This window comes from Semicossyphus pulcher, unplaced genomic scaffold, assembly GCF_022749685.1.
Source record: "Semicossyphus pulcher isolate SPU_LCO1_2020_fin unplaced genomic scaffold, fSemPul1.0.p SCAF_10, whole genome shotgun sequence".
Classification (NCBI taxonomy): domain Eukaryota; kingdom Metazoa; phylum Chordata; class Actinopteri; order Labriformes; family Labridae; genus Semicossyphus; species Semicossyphus pulcher.
Window position 1 is genome coordinate 13,026,547 of NW_027211604.1, and position 21,818 is coordinate 13,048,364.

At 42.9% G+C, this 21,818-nt stretch overlaps 1 protein-coding gene across 2 annotated transcripts in view; it reads left to right on the plus strand.

Annotated features, from left to right (window-relative positions):
- mtus2a (microtubule associated tumor suppressor candidate 2a) overlaps window positions 1–21,818 on the plus strand; it is a 48,946-nt gene that overhangs the window by 3,551 nt on the left and 23,577 nt on the right. For both annotated transcript variants that reach the window (XM_069677782.1, XM_069677791.1), the window contains exons 2-4: window positions 7,302–9,597; window positions 12,177–12,435; window positions 15,524–15,787. In XM_069677782.1, the coding sequence (XP_069533883.1) occupies window positions 7,558–9,597; window positions 12,177–12,435; window positions 15,524–15,787 (2,563 nt within the window). In that variant the 5' untranslated portion in view covers window positions 7,302–7,557. The remainder of the gene's footprint in view (window positions 1–7,301; window positions 9,598–12,176; window positions 12,436–15,523; window positions 15,788–21,818) is intronic.

Consider the following 21,818-nt stretch of genomic DNA (forward strand, 5'->3'; position numbering starts at 1 on the left):
ATTCCCTCAGTGTGTGTGTTATTTTTGTGACAGACCTTTACTTTAAAAACCCACATTTCCTTGCCGTCTCTTTGTCTCTGCTCCTGCTGCAGCGAGACTCACTGCCTGAGTTTGTGTAGGTGGCACTAATAAATGTTACCCTACATACACGTGCGAACGCTCATGTGTTATTCTGAAAGTGTCACTGTTGCTTTGCATTGCGAGTGCTTCCTGTGATCATCTGCTTCCCGTCTTTGTACAGTGTCATCCTGTCAGCTGTGGGAATAACAAAGAGACAAACCATGTGTGTGACATCTTGATGGATGGGTGTGCGAACTGGTGCCTCCATTTTTCATTCCGCGTCAGCTTAATAAATCCCATTATTGGCAATATTGGGATTTTCCGGCGGTTTCGTACCAGGTAGCGAATAAGGAACTAAATCAGCTTTTATTGCAGATGATCTGATTCTCTTGTTCTCCTTATTCAGTTAGGTATGACCACCCACTCTGACCTGTGATCCTGCAGAAATCCTGTTACACTATCCCCCTGCCATGTAGACTCAATCCCCCCTTGGGGGACAAAGAGGCGTCTGACTGTGGGAGGGAGAGGCGGGTAGGATTATTTGGGCAGATGTAGCCTGCTGATGTGCCGTCTTTAAGGCTGAAAATGGGATTGATTACTTTGGCCTGCCCTCATTAACTCTGTATTCTTATGGTGGAAAAGAGGAAGCGGTATGAAGAGATATATTCTAAGAAAGGGACGGGGATCACTGAGAGGATGAGGCTTAATTGAATACAGTGGGAAGCCTTGTTATGATGCTGTCAGGGAAGGAACGATTGTTGTACAGGAAGCAGCTCTTATTGTTTCATCTTCACATAAAAGTGGATGTCTCTATTTCTGGATATTGTTCTGCTTCTCCGTGATGGTAATCCCTGTGCAGTGCTGTGCATAGTGCGTTATTGCTCGGTTCACACGTACACACACACACACACACTCAGGCGCTGTTTAGTGAATCATCACTTGTGAAATTCTGTCTACAGGGTGTCTTTTGTGTCTCCTGTGAAAACGGTGTTTAGCTTATTTCAGTGCTATTTCTGTCAGCGTGGTGCTGCTGACAGAGATGGGAGGAGAAGAGAAGGATGACTAAAGCTTAGCTTATTTCTGAATAGACGTTCTCGCTAAGCTTTATCCTGCTGGATAATGTGTGTGTGGATAGAATACAAAGTACAAGGAGAGGAGAGGAATACTTCTGCAAAAGGGACATGAGGATGATTGTTTTTGAGGGTGTGGAGGTTTATTTTGAAATGTGAGCGAGCTTTAAATGTCTGTAGAGGGTAGATGTTCACAAGTTCGCACCTTCTCACACACATTTCCAACACAATCCAGCCTCGGGAACATGCACAAGGACACGCAAGGATGATGTCATGAGAGATTAATTACATGCAAAAACACGGCGTGTACTGTATTAGAGGAATTGAATTCAATCTTAAGGATAAGTGCTACACGGCATTTAATGTGAATTCTGCATTAAATCTAATTATGTCATGTGCTAACACTCAGAAGTCATAAATTATGGTTACGCACATCAACGCTCCGTCCATTTGTGTTCCCCGTTCTCTTTGCTTCTTTTCAAGTGTGCTGGAATTCACATCTATGCATGAGTATGTGTGTGTGTATATATGGATGAAAGAGACAATGTATGTGTGTGTGTGCGCGTCGTTGGGGTTCCCCAGGGACCTGAGAGCTATAAAACCTGTCTGCTCTCCAGTGGGGGAGGAGAGGAAAAAGCAAAGTGCCAAAGACAAATGGCTGCTGTAATAGCCACATGTGCTGCTGGACCGACAACAAAGACACAGAGAGTGTGCGTGCATGTGTTGGTGTGTGAGTGCAGGTGAGTGTGTCTGTGCGAGATATAATGCGGGTATTTGCACGTATACAGTCTTTGTGTTGTCACATGTGTACGTACTATGTTTCAGAAAAAGCAGACCAACTCACCGGCACGGCACATGATAATAAGCTGTGTTAGCATTACTACCTGGCTTTACTTAAGAGTCTTTGAAAAATAATATGTCAGAAATAATTTATTTTTAGTTTCCCACTTTTTCTCTAAAATATGATCATGTGCAGCGCAAAACTTTGATCCACTGAATGAACATTTTCTAAATTCTCCCTTTTGATAAAAACTAAGGAACTGTATGACAATTATTGGGGTCTGAATTTTAAATGTTATATTGTACAAAACAAGACCCTCCTCAAAATTATTGAATTTTCCAGCAAGTGGAAATAAGATGAAATTTTCAAACAAAAATTAATCAATTACCGTAAAATTCAGTGTATAAGACGCACTTTTTATACATCTTTTTTTTTATATAAAAAGTGGGCTGGGTCCTATATACCGGTGCCTTCACTGTACCTGTTTAAAATGAAGGCACTATAATCTATAATCTAATCTAGCTAAAGCTTCATTACGGACACGCGCAGTCATGATCGCCAGTCCAGCCGCCATCTTCACAACACTCAACGTAAATGTAGGCTGAGCTCAACTAGCGCACCGGTAGCTAGCAGGACTGCAAACTCGACATGGTGAAAACAGATGGTAGGCAGTAATTTGTGTGTTTTGAATGTGTTGCAAATGAATATACATTGAAATACTGTCAAAATAACACATTATTTTTACTCATAAATAGCTACAAAAAAACCCTTTTCCCTCTGGGATACCCCCAAAAACAGACTGAAGGTAATTAATTAAATGGGTTAGTGTGGGTAATGTGTGTGTGTGCATATTTGTATTATGTTTTTTAAGCAGTGGGCATATCAATATCAGTTAAAAACAGTAATATCTTTAATTTTGTTTTCCAAACACGCGTCGCAAAAACAAAACAAAAAACACCCAATGTTTGTGCTATTTTTTTTAACAATAAAACTCACAAGAAGGAATCTGACATGAGGAAAAGTTGAAAAGGTTCTCGCTCTCCTTAAAAAAATAATTTTTTCCCCCATCAGTCAAGTAAATAAAGAACAATGGCCCTTCCTGTCTTCCTCACTTATAATTTCCATACAGTCCCTAATAGAAAAACAGTCCACTTACATCCTTTTATGTTCTTGGCTTCCTGCTGTCATGAGATTGACTACCTGCAGAGCAAGAATTTATAAAATGGAAATGTATGTTACGAGTCTCATCAATGGGAGCAATTTAGCGCTCATTAGCATTATATATGGTCAGGGATTTTCAATAATTACTTCCCTCTGCTCTCTCGGGCTTAGAGCAGAATTGTGGATCTACAGCTGGTACTATAGAGGTTCAAACGCTATATATATTCTTTTCCATCAGCCTAATTAGAAAGCTGTAGCTCTCCTGTATCAACTCTCCTCCTGTCTGTCCATTTGCATGTCTCATCTCTCCCACTGCATGTCTGTCTCATTCTCTCACCCACGCAGCCTCAGAAAAAGGAGGTTGAAGAGGCTTTTCTCCACTCCAGATTTATTTTCTACTTCATTTCCACAGTCCCTCATCATGGCATGTTCCCAGCATCTCGTCATTTTCCTTCTTCTGAGAGGGGCTCTCTGTGGTTCACTGCAGCACTCGATAGGTTAGGAGCCTGGTGAAAACCACAGACTGCAGCCCTTCACTGAATTTGATCACTGCTGAGATAGCGTCTTATCCTTCCCCCTGCTCTCATCACTTCAGTGATGCGTAAACCTATCCACTTGCATGGATATGATTGCTCCTACCTAGTGGGAAAAAAACCTGGCTTTCACTCAGTTATTCTAGCACTGGGTGTATTAAGTGTGCACTATGCATTCCTGCTGCATGCATCTTTATCCATATCTCTGTGGCACTGGGTGTGAGATCACATGTGAAAGCGTTGCACAGCAGAATTAATGCATGAGCTGCATGTGTAGTGGCATAAAGCTGACCTTCACAGCAGCCCATCTCTTTCTTTGACCTTTGTCTCTGACGGAAGACACAGGGGTCACATCGTGTATTCTCCAATTCCCAGGGATATGGCATTGCCATGACAACCGGAGCAGAATTGTTCAGTTTTTTGCCCCCTGCCATTTTCTCAGAGGAGTTCGAACTGAGACGTTACCTCAACAAGTGGTTGAAACAAAGCCTATACCTTCATTACATATTCTAACCCAGATCAACTTAACATGCATATATGCAGGAATGATGTCAGAGTCGACCTCCCTGTTTTGCTTTGAATTCCATCAAAAAGTAGATCAGTGCAACATTCATACATTTTAACTCTGGTGCTATATCATCACCAAGTGACTCATTCATTATCTAGTAAAAAAAATCTTGTAAATTAACTACTGTATTTGTTCCAAGCACTATTGGAAACAGTGCATACTCTATTAAGCCAAATTTCTTCCAGAGTGCTCACTCTCTATTTGCAGTGTTTCCTCCGCTCAAAGAGAAGGCACTCGAGGATCAAAGAGGGTTTCTTTTCACATGTGTTACTTGGGTGATTGCATAATTCATATTCCAGTCTAAAGAAAACATCAAGCCAGCCTCACCAACACCAGCCCTGCTGCATCCACCCAAGTGATTCTCTTCACTTTTAGCGGTATGTCATCAGCGTAAGGGAGTGCGACAGCAGGGAGAACCTGTCAAGTTTCCTTTGCGCTGCTCCTCAAGCAAACCAAGATACACCTAATTTATAATGCCTTTTATCATCCCAACCGGTCTTTTTAGTCACTGTCAGACAGGCTCTTTTAGCTCTCTGTCTTACCGTGTTTCGGATTCTTTTCCAGATTAGTTTTGTTGTCCTCGCTGTGAGGTGATGTGCAGCTTATTCTGGTTCAGCCACTGTGACCAAGCTTTAGCGCTCAGCCTCCCAAGACTGCTGTCATCAGCACAACCCCCAGCGCTACATCAGTGCCGTAATCAATCTGCCACCATGTCCTCTCGGAGAATTCTCTCACTCTGTAATGCAACTCTCTGTCTATTTCTCTCCCTCCCATCCCTCTCCATCCCCGCCTCTTTGAATTCTGTCTGTGTGTGTGTTTTATAATTAGCTAATTATTTGATTGTGTGCACCAGCTAGGGGTAAACATTAGCTGTGTGCACAGAGGAAGGCAGTGTCTGGATTATTCTACATGTTGTTTGCCTGTTTGTCTACCACAATGAATGTTTTCCTCTGTCTCTGAGCAATCTCTGATATAAACTGAATATTACCAGTATTCAAAGGGCTTATTTCTACTTTTATAGAAATTGATACAACATATAAATTAATGTTAGAGTGGTTAAACTTTCAATAATTGGTTATTAAGATTTTTATGAAGGTTTTAGAATTACAGGCTGCAATTCTGCAAGTTCTGCCAAATGTTCCTTTTTACAGGTTCTGCGGGAAAATATGATAAAATGTTACTTTCAAGACGACCTTCAGGAGTACAAATCAAATCCTTGAATGTTTCCCCTCCCAGTGCACTTGGGAAAAATGTAGCTTTTTGCACGTTAGGGCCACGGGCAGTGAGAGCTGCCGTCTAAGCGGTTCACTCAGTTCACTGATATCACTGCCACAGGACACACGGAGAAGGCACCTGCTAATGAGAACACACTCCCCCGCTGAATGTATAATTAGAGGGTGGGAGTTATATTTGAACTTTGGAAACCACTCAAATATTCAGTGTGATAGTTCGGAGACACATATTTGACGACATAATTACCTAGGTTGAAATATACAACAATCACTACATGCACAAGCAGATGGCTAGATGCAACTTTTACTTGACTAAATATGGTTGAAAAATAAATAAAAGGCTAAGTGATTTCTGTGTACGATGTAGGAATTAGGCTATATTATACAAACAAGTAACAAATGAAACTTAACTAAATTAACTGAGCGAATTAATGTTCTGTGTTTTTAATGCGTCCGATTCCAGGCAGAAGAAGAACTCCTCACAGAGCTCTTGCATAATTTTGGGGGATTGAAGTTCAAGAGAAGCTTTCCCCTGAGAGCAAAAACATAACACAGTCATTTCATGTTGTCAGAGTCACTAGTTTTCTTGGGTGTGTTGCTGTGTGGTGGTTTATTGGGTTGGTGTTTTTATACTGCTGTGATAAAACTGTCCTTCACTGACATGGTGCGACAAAAGCTGCCAGACATTTGCCCTCCCCACCATCTGCTCATGTACTGACTGTACATGACACCACATACAGTCGGTTACTTTGAAAGGGCATCTACTCAGGGCGAACATTTCTGTACATCCTGCAGAATGCTGCTTTCCAATAAAGCAGGATGTGTGGATGCTGTGTGATCGAATTGTGGCATTGGCTTAATCAGCCATATGGCATGTTGGAGAAGACATGTTGAGAGAGGAGTGTTAACCCTCCTGTAGGGATCAGACCAACAGTATGGATTCATCCCTCTAGACCCACACGTAATTAACAGTTTTCATGTTGGGAACGTGCATGCAATTCAGCATATTACACTCTAAAAACATTGTTGTTGGTATTTTTCTGTTCACTGTTTGTTTACATGACTGTTAGGTGGTTTTCTGGTCAAAACACCACATATTTTTTTTACCCAGTGCTTTTAGAGTGTGTAGAGACGCTGTTTGTTTGTGTTCTATATTCTTTAAAACCAACAGTGAACATTGTTATATTGCAGATGTTTTCTCCCTAACCTCATTCTGCCTTCTGTTTTCCAATGTCTCTTGAGAAACGCTCATTACAAAACACTTCGCACCCTTCCATCTCCTCTTCCTCGCCCATCTTCATCACTTATCCCGGGGGTGACTCCTCCACTTATACAAAAGTAGCCTATAGCCTCGGCAATCCTCTACTTCTCTCTTCATTTATCTCGTTTCCTCCTGCCCTTGAAATCTATAATAAGTTCATAATTGCATTCCTATCATAAATGCTGTGCTACCCTTGCTGGTGTAATAAGCACATTAGCATTCTTTGAGTTCACATAGCCATAGACAACATCACAGTTTACGCTAGTAGCAATGTAATTTAATGTGAAATGTGTTGTAGCAGCAGGTAGTTGTAAAGATGCAAAAAAATGCTATAAAATAGCAACAATTTAGTTCCAAGATTGTCACTTCCTGTTATGCCTCAAGTGTCCTTTTCTCCCAATGGGAAGCCAGTTCCATTTAGCTTTAACTAATTATCAATTGTTGTGAGTCACATGAATAAAGAGCACAACATTGTGGGCTACACGGCTGATTTCAAAACCTGAACTAAATATAAAATCCCTTAAGAGGCTCTAATGGGAGAAACAGAAAGGTAGAATTGGTTGTAAAAAGTGGCTGCATTTCAGGCATACTTGTCAACCCCTTCTTACAGTCTCCTTCACTATCTTTTATTTCAGATTGAAAAGACCTCCCTCTCCCTGAAGAGCCATCAAAGACATCTTTGTTCACACACAGTTAATGCAACATAAGTGGCGAGTTGAGGTGAAAAAGGTTTCATGAGATGACATTTCGCCCTTGGAATAATCAACTGAAGGGCCATCATCACACAGACCCTGAAGAGGAGACACAGGGAGAGAAGAAACATTTGTAAGTCCATAGATGGCCTCAGAACCCTGCAGGTGTCTTTGAGCGTGCCAACAGAATCGATCCGACATGAGCATCCCAACTGGTTTCCAGGGCATTAGGGTCAATGTTGAAAGAGGAGAGAAGATTGGAAACAAAACCCAAATCCAGTTCCCTGATGGGGACGATAATGCCAATCGATTATCTTCGGTTGGTGGTCAAGTAGGAAGAGGACTGATGGAGGACACAGCATACAGCACAAGCTCCATCCCTCCTCTGGTATCTCAAAGTGATTCCCCAGACAAGTTAGTGATCTGGGGCTCTGAGCAGCAATGCTTGGAGCCTGAGTTCAGAGACTTTGACGTTTTGGAGTGTCAGGAGATACATGCATTCTTGGGAGACGGGGATCAGGAGGACGAGGAGGAAGATGATGGAGGAAGTTTGAGAGATGGAAAAGATGAAGGTCCCATGTCAATATCCTCAAGCTCAACTGCCAGCTCTGCTTCAACAGGAGGGAGGAGAAATGACAACGACAGCAACAAAGTGGAGGGGAGAATACAGAGGGGCAGAGAGGTTCAGAAAAGGTTTGCCTGTCACAGCACTGAAGAGCTAGACGCATGTGTGACAGGCTCAATAGAGAAAAAAGACACCAGGTCAGGCAGAGTGGGAGAAAGGGAGAGACGGAAGGGAGGTCTGAAGGAGTCCAAGTCAGAGACAAATGTGTTTGTCTCAAGTCTGTCAGCCATTGCCCTCGGCGGCAGTCTATCAAGTGCGCTTGATACTAGCGGAGAAGCCCATTCTCTCATCTCTCTGTCCAACTCTAAGACCAACCTTTATCCCAGTTCAAACAACGCTACCTCAGCCCAGACCAGAAGAAGGTTAGCCCCTGTGGATGTCGACCAGACCTCCCCACCATCGCATCCTCAGGAGAAGCATCGCCTTCCTCAGTTCTACAGCCAAGATCGAAGACATGAGGAGGGAAGTCATCATAGAAATGGCTCGTCTTCAGATGTAGGCTTAGGCCAAAGGAGGAGGGCTGGATTTGAGGAAAGGGTGATGCCACCACGACGGCAGCAGCTCGTCAGACCCCTCTGTCAGACAGAGACAGGAAGAACAAGGAACTCAGCAGAGCCCAATGTTCAACAAGCTGGGACAGGGCAAATTTCTTCCCAAAACCCTGCTCTAGATTCACAAAGTAGTGAGTCAAACAGAAAGTTTACAAAATCCTCTTTACGTGAACCATCAGATTTCTCCTCCCTCTACACAGCTGGAGTCTTACAGCCTAGACAGCCCAACCAGGCAGTCCAGAGGGAGGCTCGTCCTGTAGAAAAACAGCCAGCTGCAACTGCATGGCGTAACTCAAGTCCTTCCAATCCCTCCACTCTAGACAAGAGACCCCAGACTCAGCTTACATACAGAAGGAATTGCTCCAGTCCCAACAGAACGGGGATTGATTCCAGGTCATCTACCCCTCCCCACTCCCCTCTCAGGACACCCCAGGGTTCACCACGCAGGCAACCCTCCATGTACCTCGTTTCCAGGAATGTCCCTGGAGTTGTTCGACACATCCCAGGATGCAACCCCGCTGTAACAACATCAGCTCAGGGCTATGGCAACAGTTGCCTGAGAGCACCAGTAAAAACCAACATAAGCACAAGTGGAATCCCCAAAGCGCCTCTTAACAACCAGCAGAGCTCAAGCCCCAAAGAGAGCTCACCTTCACCGAAACTTAAACCTAAAGGAGTTCGACCCAAGATCATCACCTATGTACGAAAGAATCCTCAGTTTAAGCCACAGGCTGCTGACGGACCTTATCAGGTATCTTCTCTACCATCTAGGCTCTCAACATACGCACACGGCCAAACACCCGCTACCTTCAAAGACACCCCTAAAGACCCTTCTAAGCCTGATGCAGAAACCAGAGGAGCCCCAGTACTCAGTGCCTCTAATCTGCTTTATGACAAATACCGCCAAGAGATGCAGACAAACATCTTCCCATCGGGAATCCTGAGCAGGAGTATCAGGGCCCCTGGACACACGCACACTGTCCCTCCTGTACACACACACAGCCACACAGCACCCCCGAAACTGGGCAGCAAAGCAGACAACTTCTACGGGGCACCATCAGAGGTGAGTATCATACAGTCTTCTACAGTTTATGCAATCTGTGAACACATTGGCAATCATCTGATTCAATACAGCCTCTGGAAGCAATGACCAATTTTCAGGGCTTTCAGTTTAGCCAGCAGTTATTTACATATAGGAAATCCATGCCAAGACCCTCTTTCCAAGACGCTCATCATTTTTTCCAGCATAACTCGCCATTAGAGAGGCGAAAATTTAGAAAAGTTGTCTATGACCGAAATGTTAGCTGCACCTATATAAAGAGATCTGTTAGTAGAGATTAGTAAATAGCTAAATCATTGCTTGATGATAGCCGATGCATATGGACCGATGCATTCTGCGTTTTGCTCCTAACCCGGACATTTGTCTGCATACAACCAAAGGCCGTAGAGACGCGAGTGGAAGAGTCTATTCGGACTATAAACGGAAACCACAACAAACCAACAATCTTGTCTACAGATTCTGTATTCATGCAGAATGTTTATAGACATTATTTACAGTCTTTACTAAGATTTGTGTTTTCAATCTAAGAAGAATGAAGCTTCCATTCTGATTTATATCGTTTTGGATTGTACTTAAACAAAAGATTTTTTATAATGCTTAGATTCATCATAATCCAAAAGACAACATTTATAAAGATATGTCATTCATAGCGCTTTACAAGGTCTTTGCTGTGTGTTTTACCAATTCACACACGGACAAACACCCCAATGGCAGTCAGCAATTTGAGGTTTAGTATGTTGCCCCGGGACACTTGGACATGTGTACAGGAGGGGGAGGTATTGCAGTGGACCTCTCTGTGGATTGTGGCAGCTAAGGAGATGAATCACAGCACATTCACATCAACAGCAAAGAAACGATAGACTTGGGATTTTCTTTATGGTGGTTCCCATATCCACGAGCAGGAGCTAATTACTTTGTGATAAACAGTATGTAATATACAATTAGTTCAAAGACAAATGTCTTCTGTTAATTTTGTTAACTTTGCTTATCTGCGTTTGCTAGCTGATGCACTTAATTTCTATCCTACAGTAAACCATGTATAATTGATCACAGATCTGCTGCATTTTATTCCCTCTCTCACACGGGCTGCTCATTATCGCTTTAAAGTCATCCCTTATTGATTCTGATTAAATAGCTTCATTTGGCATTCATATTCATACAGCATCAAAGACCAGCATGTGCAAATAAATAGTTAATACATTTCGAAGTACAAAGCCCACAGGGACAGAATGATTCTCAATGGTCTATATGTCACTACATGTATGTTAGCATTTTTCAGCGCACAGTTTGATGCCTTTAAGATACAAACCGTACTATTAAATTGTGCTGGTGATGTCAACAGGCAATTTGTCTGGATCGCTGTTTCCCTTCAGGACTATGTTACATTTTCTTATAATGTAAGATTTGAGATGATCCATATTTCATTAGACTGTATGCTTATCATATTGCAAGTTTTATTCTAACACACTCAAAATATAAACATCATGGAAGCCAGGCTTTGCTGGTAAACACATTGCATGTAAGTGAACGCAGGCAGAGAATCCCACAAGGTGCTCATAGACCTTATATGAAGTTATTTTACAATCATAGATCACATATCAAAAAAGTAATGTTTTTTTGTTGAATGTCTGCAATATTATAATTACTCACATTCATTTTGACCCTTTTCTTGAAATACTTAATGTTTGTTGTCAGTTTTGGGGAAGATTGTCCCACGATACATTATAGGTTTTTGGGGAGGGTCTAGGGACAGCATTACTGTATTGTTTTCTAGGGAAGGAAGTTAATTTCTGCTGTAAGAAATACTTATACGTGGGACTGAACATTGACTGTAATTTACTAAATAAAAAAGGTGGATTTAAAAGTATAATAAGTAGGATTTTTCCTTGCATTTTGTCAACAACATATTCAAACTGGGCTCCTCCTCCTGGGCTCTTCGTCACCAGAAGCTCACTCTCACTCTCTCGTTCGAGAACACGCCCACCCCGCTGAGCTAACACCGACAGCATCAACATTATCTTTGCGCTAGCATAGTAACCGCCCGATTACCGCTACGTTAGCTTTGCGCTAGCATAGTAACCACCGTTAGCTTGTCCTACCCGGTTTGAGGCACCTCCCTGTCCAACAGACAGAAGGCCAACTCTTCATCGCTCTTTCACCATGTTCGCCGGTCTGAATGGGGCCCAGATGCTAATATGAATCAATCCCACAGTCACCTATACGTTGTGATTGGTTCAGGGAACCACAACAGCGCTCCTCCTGAAAACGTCCCGTGTAAAGCAAAACAACGAGAAGAGATGCAGAGGGAAGGGTCTCACAAGGGTCTGCACACACACTCACCAACACACATGTATAGAGGCCCATAAGTGATGATTTATATTATATTATTAAAAGTCTATATCTAATTTTTCTAGAAAAATCCTACTTGTTATACCTTTAATGTAAGGTTGTTATTGAAAGGGAATTGACACCGTCTCTGCTCCTAATAGGATTTAAAATTATTTATTTGATATAATTCCTTAATTTATCTGATAATCAGTATATAATGTAATTAAATTTGTTTCATCATTTTGTATTTTTAGGTGGGACGAGCTTCCAGTTTCAAAGGAAGTAATGCTGAGGACGCGCTGCAGGCCCGGACGGCTGCTCAGGCCGGAGGGAGCGGCAGTCTCCTGCGCTCTGGCCGAGGTCTGCGTCTGGGCCTGGGAGCTGTCAACAGGACGGCTTCAGGGTCAGCCAAGGGCAGAGGACCCGGTCAAGGTCAGAGGCCAACCCTGGTCTTCAGCCAGCCTGTCCAACCTGTCATCCCAGCGACCAGTCAGAAGAGCCAAGATAACACAGGTAAATAAAACATCTCCTCACATGTTTATACGCAGCTTTCCCCACAGAAATAAAAGAGACACAGATAGAATCTTTTGAGCTACAGTACTTGTCAGGTTTTATCTCAGCAACCCAAAATCTGACACACTAGAGAGCTACCTTATCTTTCTTCTCCTGCGCTGTGGTGGGACTGTTTCCCCCTCAAATTGGCACGAGATGAAGGCACCTCATTAAAATGAATTCTCCGAGATTCACACTGATTGGAGGGCTTTAAGAAATACTCTGAGGGGACTTTTCCTGCGCCAGAAGGCTGCCATCTACAAAACAGAATAAATAAATAAAAGCTTGCTCGCACTTTTTCCCCACGTACAGCACATTTCTCACTCAGATGATTCAGATACAATCTCTGTCACCTGAAGTCTGATTTACATTACAGCTCGACTGTCACAGGAATTTTGAAGTATGAAATGTGCTCATCACCGCTGCACACTGCTGGAAGGCCTCTGATGTGCCCTCTCACACACAGATTGCAAAACTGCACATACAGAATTGATCAGCAGGGTGTTACGATGTGCGAGGCTTCCTTATCATAATCCCTATTAATACATATGTATGTTGTCTCAGTGCAGCTTGGCCCTCCAGGGTATTACAGGCTTTGAAGTGCAAAGCAATTAAGGTTTTAGTAATGTCAGTATCTTCCTGCTGGAATCATCCCTCTTTCCTGCTGCATCCCTGCCCGACACTCTGCATGGATAAACACCAGCTAAAACACTAAATATACACATGTAGCATTAGTCAGCACTGTTTGTATCAGTGTCTGTACTTGCGTGTAGAAAATATGTAATTAAGCGATTCCTCCTGGTTTTATGGTTGTTGTTATTTCCTCCCTCGTCCGGAGAAATCAGAGCTGAATGATTATATTTTCCCTTTCTTCTTCATCACTGTTAATTGCAAAGTCTTCCATGACAGGAAATTCTCCATCTTTCGCACTGATATAATGGTAATTATACTGTACAGCTATTGTAGCACAGTCAACGTACTCCAACTACTCACTTAATTACCGTGTAGGTTTGATGATAATGAGGATCATCCACCTACAGCACAAGACGTTTGTGTTGAAGCTACTGTAACTTCGGCATATTGAGGCTCTCATCCTCGCTCCTTCCCAGCAAGTAAACCCCCCCGTGCTTTGCTCGAGTAGTCCTGCAGGGATTGCAATGCACTCAAGTATCCCATTTAATAACGTTCAATTTAACGCTTTGTGGAGGAAATCCATGCAGGTTGTTGCCGCTCACCTTGGGCTGCAATTAAAATCGGTTGGTCATTATAGCGCTCGTCCGAGCCGCCCGTCCCATTGACTGTTCTCAGCCCCGTTTACATAATTAATTTCAAGTCAGGGTGCTTGTTCCTTCTTTGAAAGCCTATTGATGTTTCAGATGTTTTTATTCTGCAGGGCTTGTTCAAGAACAGAAGGTGTTTTTAAGACCTACGGGCAAGTTGAAGTGGTTTTATTAAAATATTTTTAATAGCTGACGGGGAAAAAACACTGCAAACGCCCAGGGTTAAATGACTTATAATGCATTTTCAAGTACACACTTTTTTATTTGTTACGTTTTGAGAGCCATTTCTGTAAATAGTGTGTTTTTCAAGGGCAATTTGCTGAATAAGAAAGAGACAAATGTGAGAACTTCTAAGAAGAAAGCCGGGGTGAAAGAAAAGAGTACAGTGAAATATAGAAAGGCAGAAGGGCAGTCAAAGTCATATGAATAATCTCTTCCTTTTTGAGATTGTTATAAATTATGTGTGTTTTCATTAAGCAGGAGCAGAGGTCCGTGATATCTAGGCTAAAGTGGATGTTTGTCAGGCTCACTTCTCTGCCTCCTCTCTCAGAGGGGGCGAATGGATCGAGGTTGGGGTTGGGGGGCAGAATGGAAATGAGGACATTTATCTTTAATGATCCTGAGTTTTCCTGACCTTCTCACTCAACAGGGACGAGCTCCAATCGAATAAACACACCGCACGGCACTCAGGCAGATATTGAGGGAGGAAAGAGGTGATAAGTGTGCTCAAGATGCTGGAGGGCAGCTACACGGGAGACTTTGCTCCCCCTTTGTTTCTCTCTTCCAGGAGAGCTTGTATTCTCCCCTCTCAGAGTTTTGTTTTTCTTTTGTGTTGGTGCGGTGCTCACCCTGTAGCATGCACTGAAACACACAGCTGTGCTAAATAGAGAGAAAAGGAGGGCGGCCTACCTTATCTCTGCAGCCAGCAGGGGATAATGCTCTTCTTCTTCCCAGGATCTAAACCTTTTACCGCAGGCAGGGGTAGTCAAGATGGGTCTGGGTCCTGGGGATTTACCCACTGCCCACTGTGTGGATGTGTGTGTGCAGCCTTGGTTGTGCATGCCTGCCCATTTCATCTGTTTTGCTGTTGGAAACCATAGATTAGCGAGAAGGATTTCTCCCCATTGCTAAGCGACAATAGCTTCCACTTTGGAGCAATGATTACTTCTTTATCCTCCCTTTCTCTCTTTGATTCCCTCGTTCTCTGTAATGATACTTACTCGCCTTTTTATTTCCTCCTCTCTTTTAATCCACCTTTCTGCTTCTCTCTTAAAGTCAAGGTTGAGCCACAGCCTTTTTGCAGCTGCAAATCACTTTATTACATCTAATGAGGAATTACTGTTCATGTAATGAACTGAAAAAGGCTAATTCAGTGTTAGCATGTGAATGATATACAATCTACTGTATGTCCTGAATTATAGGTGTCACACTGAACGTCCTAACAGTGTTGACATTAGAGAAAGTGCTGGCCGCTAGCCCAGCCCGCAAGCTCGGCCGGAGCCAAGAGCAGCTGTTAGCAGCTTGTTGTGTGTATAGTTATTATATTTGCTTGCTGTAGCAGTCGGAGTCATAACACCGAAAACTTCCCGGTGCCCACGGAGAGCTTAGTCAACACAGGATGATGAATGATTCATCACATCAATGCTGACTCCTCTGCGTTTTGTTGCTATGGGAGGTTAATGAGTTTAAAGTGAAACACACACACGCTGTTCTTTCAGCGAAAAAAAAAGTCATAAATGATCCTTAATTTTGTGTTTTTTTTCTAACAGATGAAGTTTTTACCCATCATGCTCCTGCTCCAGCCACAGCAGCAGCCCAGCCCCAGGCAGCCGCCGCCGCCGTCGCCGCCGCCTCCAGGTCTCTGCTTCCCAAAACAAGCCAGTCAGGCCTGCGCCCCCCAGGCTTCAGCTCCACCCGCCTCCCCGCCGGCCGCCTGGCTGCCTTCGGCTTCGTCAGGAGCTCCAGTGTGTCCTCCGTCTCCTCGGCTCACTCGGCCGACAGCACACAGAGCGACCCCTGCAGGACAGCTCACCGTGAGTCCACATATCACATATCTGTTAATGTAATGTGTAGGATTTCCGGCCTTATTTCTTATCTTCCTTGTTTACAATGCACTGGTATCTTTCTGTTGATCGCAGTGAGACTTATAAACACTTTACTTTATCACCTCATCACCACTATCATCATCATCTTTATTGCCTTCTTCTAAGAATCCCCCTCATGAATATAGTTTGCATAAACAGCCCCCTCCCACATTCATTATGTTACAGTTTACTTTCTCTTCCTGAGCTCCACCCCGCCTACCATTTATTCATCACTTTGTAGTCTCACACACGAGCAAGGTGCAGGTCAATAACAACTGTAGAAGTGCAGCATATTTTTTGCAACACATAAGGAGCGTTTCCATGTGTTTGTTTGTGCAGGTTCCCCCACATGATTGAACTAAATAGCGGCACTATTATTAGCTAATTATAATGTTGAGACTGGAGGTCAGAACATTGTGACATTGTTACTGCCTAATTAGCATTTGGATGATGGTTAAATTCCTGAGTAAAGGATGCTGCAAAGCTGCGAGAAAAGCCGACAAGAAGGCAGAAACAGTGTTACTTAGACTTTGTAAATGTAAAAAAAGTGCCCATTTGACATCCTGAAACACTCATTTTGTCTTGACGTATGTAAAACAAACAGAGCACATGATGTTCCTCCCCAGACTCATCAGTAATTTAACAAGCTCTAAACTAGGTCTGTGCTGAAGATTCACTCAGTATCAGCAGAGATAACTCTACACTGTGGATACTTATAATTTTTCCCACTCATGGAGATCTGGAGGTGGACTAAACAGTTGTTATTTCAATGCTGCTTGGCAGACCAGTCTGTTAGTTGGCTGAATTTGTGGTAGCTGCATGTGTTTTTAATGTGACCTACATAGAGATGCTGGTTCTTCTTCTCCCAGTTACAGTTGACGTAAGCACCTCCGCTCTCACGCACATCAGGCCCCCCTGTTATGTCATCGCTCCTTTCCCTCGTCCCCCTCTTTTGGACTTGGACTGTTTCCATCTCTGTTTTCTCTCCCTTCCATTGGTGGGTAATGAATACGAACTGTGTGGTAATGTGGGGGAGGCACCTTATCAGCTACTGTGGAACAGAGAGAAAGAGGACTCCCTCGGGGTCTTCAGAGCAGAATGTGTTAATTTAAGAAAAGTGGAATAAATCTTTTCATACCTGTTTCGATCAATTACATAGTTCCTTTTATCAACGTTTGCTCTATTTAAAAACCTAATAGAAAAAGCATTCATTTAACCAATAAGCAGCGTTCTAATTGCGTTGTGAGTATTGACCAAGTGTTCCGACATGTAGAGCTGAAATGGTTTTTGCTTTATGAAATAATAGAAATCTATCTGCAGATATTTTTACCTGTTAAGACATTTTAAAGCAGAAATACTACGGGCCTAATTCACGAAGGATTGCGTGGCTTTTGCGCCCGCTCGACCTGTGCAAATGACACAAAAAGACACCGCCTCATTCTCCAAACACACGCAGAGAGTTCATTGCACCCTGAACTGCGCTGCGGTGCCGTTTGCGCGCATTTAAATTTGTCATTATGCAAACATTCAGGGGGGGCGCTTATAGCAATGCAGTTAGAATATGGACGTGTTTGCGCTCGAATATCATTAGTGCAATTTGTGTGTGCTGAATCGAACCTTGAGACGGGGCAGATAGCGTGTGCAAATGATGTGCAATTTATGGTGCCATCAGCAGCCGCGATTCATTCTTTGTAAGTACTTACCAGCTCTAGCTTCCTCAATGTGAATATTTGCTGGATTTTTTCATCTTCTATGACTTTAAACTTCATATTTCAGGGTTTTGGGGGCATTGAAAAGGCCACATGAAGATGTCAACAGAAGCTTCTGCATTATGTGATTGGCTTTTTACTCTTTAGTGACCAGACAGCTTATCAATTAAACTCAAAATTAATGAGCAGATTAGTCCAAGACAAGGTAACAGTTAGTTGAAGCCCTAGTGTGCAACAATTGATGCTATATAGCAAAGTTTCAGAAGCAGGACCACACCTTAAGTGCGCCTCTTCCCCTCTCCTCCTCTTTCACTCTCGTATCCTGCACCCTTCCCTCCCACCCCTTTTCTTTTTCTGTTTCCGTCTGTCCTCTTATCCGTAGGGCCCTGAGGGGGTTCGTCGTGCCCGGGTGCTATGACGGATCCCCAGTAAAGTTTCCCCAAAACGCTAACCGCAAGAGCTTTGACCTCTCCATGCCCAAGCATCTTAATCATCAATCTCATTAATCAATAAATTGTTAAATCATATCCTGTTGATGGTGTGGTCCTTGCTAGTGAATAGCAAGATGCACCACTCCACACACTCTTCCTTTTATCATCTTTGTTGTGTGCTTTATCCCTTTTTCTTTTGTATCCTACGCTCTCATTACCTCAAACTTAATTCCTAATCATATTAAATGTTGTTGCACTAAAGAAATTAACTGTGATGCTTCCCACCGGCGCCTGACGTAAATCTGTGATTTTAAAATGTAAAAAGTATATTGTAACAATAACGAGCTAAACAAGATCGTTTCCATGGCACCTGTGTGCTTGCAGCTATAAGTACAGTTTTTTACTGGAGACAAAGGCAACATAATCAACAGTATTGAATTTCCGATGCCTTTTCAATAGCTTCATTTGTGTAGTTCATTTCTTTTATCAATTTCATAAACCCATGAAATGAGATACAGGCAGGAGGAACATCTCTGCATCGTTCTGGACAAATATAACTTCATTCCTTCAAATTGAAAGTGCAGACACTTAAATATATCTACACTATTTAACAGGGACCTAAACTCATGCTTTTCAATATTTAAGCAGCTGGTTGTATTAATCCTTCATATGCATACCGATCACATTAAAAATGTAACGCTGTAAACACACACGCGAACACACTCGCAGATCCCAGTAACACCTGCCTGCAGACGTTTTTAAAGTCGCGCCTGCAGCCGAATGTTCCTCCTCCCGCTGCTCAGCGCACGGTGAGACCAAAATGGAATCAAGGATGACAGACATGAGAGGCTAAAGATTAAGGGCCTTTGATGTTCGCTTCTCTCTGTGAGTGTGTTTGAGTGTGTGTGTGTGAGGCAGGAGGGCAGAGCAGGAACATTTTACTTCCACTTTTGACTCTGTGTGGTGCTCGTGACCTTTAGCCATGATGCGTTTTGAACCCGCCGCTCTATTTGAACCTTCCAGACAAAAGAGGGCTTGACTATAGATGCGTTCGGTCTCTCCCAGTGTGTGAGGAGCACTGGTCGAGCTGTAACCAGAGGAGTGTCTGACGCCTTTCTGTCTAACCTTCCTCTGCAAAATTGGGGACACTTTGAAAAGTTTAAACTTTTTAAAAAAGTGTTAAATCTTGTCCTTTCTGGACCCGGGTTCAGTGGTTGAACGCTTACCTTTTAAGATTGTTCCTTACAAAAACATTACTGTGTATAAAACGGGACAAATATGAGACATTAGTCACAGCCTTAACCTCATCTTTTGGGACTAGATGATATGAAACTTTGAGTTGTTGTTTGTCCTGGAGGCAATTTAGAGGAGCTGAAAATAGGGGTGACATTTTGTTTAAAGTGTGGCTCTTCCCCTGATCTAAATTTGAGATATTATCAGCTTTATCCAAAAAATAATTGCATTTTTTAAACCCTTATGTAGCCCGAGGCACAATGTGAAATATTGGTTGTGTTTCTGAGTGACTGCACAAACCAATTTGTAGATGGATGCTGTGATTTGCAACAAGATTGGGCTTAACCGTCATAAGAATAGTAAACGGTGTTCAGTGTTTAATTTCCTAAGGCTCTGTCGGTGTTTCTTTTGTTTATCTGTGCATACATACACATAGATTAGGGATGTATGTAAGGCTTACAAATACTGATTGTTTGCCATACCTGATTTTCTTCTACCGCCTGTCGATCTTTCCCCCCTCTCACCTCGCTCAAACTCAGATCAAAGAGTCGACAGATTGACGGATGAGTACTGACACATCCTCCTATCAAAGATGTCGGGGGAGCCACCGCAAACGGCAGCATCTCCTCTGTAACAGAGGGAAGAAAGGCTGGGCTCAGTTGCTCCATTTCCCCATTGATCAGCAAGCAAAGCAGACTCCATTAGGGCTCCGGATGATAGGGGTAGGAGGGTAGGAGAAATCATTAAGGAATAGAGCGATGGGGAGGAAAGGATTGCAGCGCTCGAGTAAAGTGGGTTAGTGGAAGTATCCCTGGAGTTTATACTACCCACTGTCGTAGCGCGCTAACCTGCTCTGATCAATGTGCAGATGTGTGGAGTATGTGTGCGTCTGTGGAGAAGAGAGAGTGAAGGAAAAGGAATACTTTGGAGGAGAATGTGCACAGGCATTAGATTATGATCACAATGTTAAAGGGTGAGGTCGCCCAAATGACACACACAAAACACATTTTTATCTCACTCCTTGTAAGCCGTGCACTCAGTCATGGTTTTATTCTTCTATTTTTGAGAAATCAATGTCTAAGATGTCTGCCTGCACTCTGATAACATGGCGTTAAATGGAATTTAGTTTATCGGTGTTTACAGTACTGAAAAATGATGCTTAAAAAATTCAACAACACTTCACAGAAACAATGTCCCAGTTAATAATCTGCTGAATTATTTTATAGGGACTATTTCTCTGGTCGAAAATGGTGGTGTTGATTTGTCAACACAATTTCAATTCAACTGCAACTGAGTTAAAGTAATAATCTCAAAGATCTCAGTTTCCTTCTGTTTAGCGGCACCTATGGCGATAATTGCAGGAGCGCACTTCCCAGATATCCAGACAGTGTTGCATGTGTGACGTCCGCGGTTGTATCTCTTGATTTTCCTCGCTGACGGTCGCTTTCCCTTTTAGACTGTTTGCCTTCATCTGAGCGTCAAATTTGTTTGTTTTTCTTTAGATTTTCTCTTATTTTTGAAGTTGTATCTGTAGTCATCCATCTTTTCTGTGTTTGTTCAGCCATAGTAGATTACTGTTTACTCACAACACTTGCAGAGACCGGAAAAGCAGCCGCTTAGCTCCGCCTACCCTCTCTGGCAGACCAACCACTGCTGGCTGATGGAAAATGCGCCACTAACTGGGCGCCGCTTCTGATTTTTTCTGAGAAAGGCGCCACAGACACCCAGTCTCTAATAATACTATATACTGCAAATGCAAAGGCTTTCATCAGCGGGCCATAGGCTCAATCACCATTGTGTTACCTCATTCAGCGATAGACAGTGACTTAACGGCGTACTTGTAAAAAAGTAAGTAAGAATATACTTTTAGGGTGTACTAACCCTTTAACATTGTTACAGTATTTTATTCTGAAATGTACCAGCCTTTAAGATGAAGTGAAACAAATCACAGATCCTGGGACGCCTTAAATGGAAACACAGCACTACCTACATATGCTCTCAAGGTTACCATGGTGACATTGAGCTGCACTGATATGCCCTTGATTGATTCTTAGCGCCTGTTTGCATATAAGTATGGATGCAAGTATGTGTGTGTTTGTCTAGCACCTCTGGGGCTATAGGTTACTCCATACCACATTGATTAGTCATTAACCCAATCCTCCCTTTAGCCCAGCCGCTGACATCCCCAACGGTGTTTCAGGGATGTGTGTGTGTGCATTACAGAGAGAGAGAGCATATGTGCATGTAAGACACCGAAGGGGCTGTGTATTTAATTCCACTGTGATTGACAGACTCCATTACACAGCTGCAAGGAGAATCAAGCAGAAAGAAGATGAAGCCTGTGCCTTTGAGCCGTGCCGACTCCGAGACGGAAACTCAATCGCCAAAGCAAACTTTGTATTATTAAAGTATTATCACCTCAATCCGTCTTCTCTTCGGGTGATAATGAAATAAAGGCGCAAAATCAAATGAACAAACGGGAGTGAGCAGACATGCGATGGGGAGACGGAGGGCTGAAGGGAGACGCGGTGATAAAACAAAAATTCAATGAGTCGAAATGAGCAGAGGGGAAAGAGGACGAGCGGATGTGAAGGGAAAAAAGAGCGG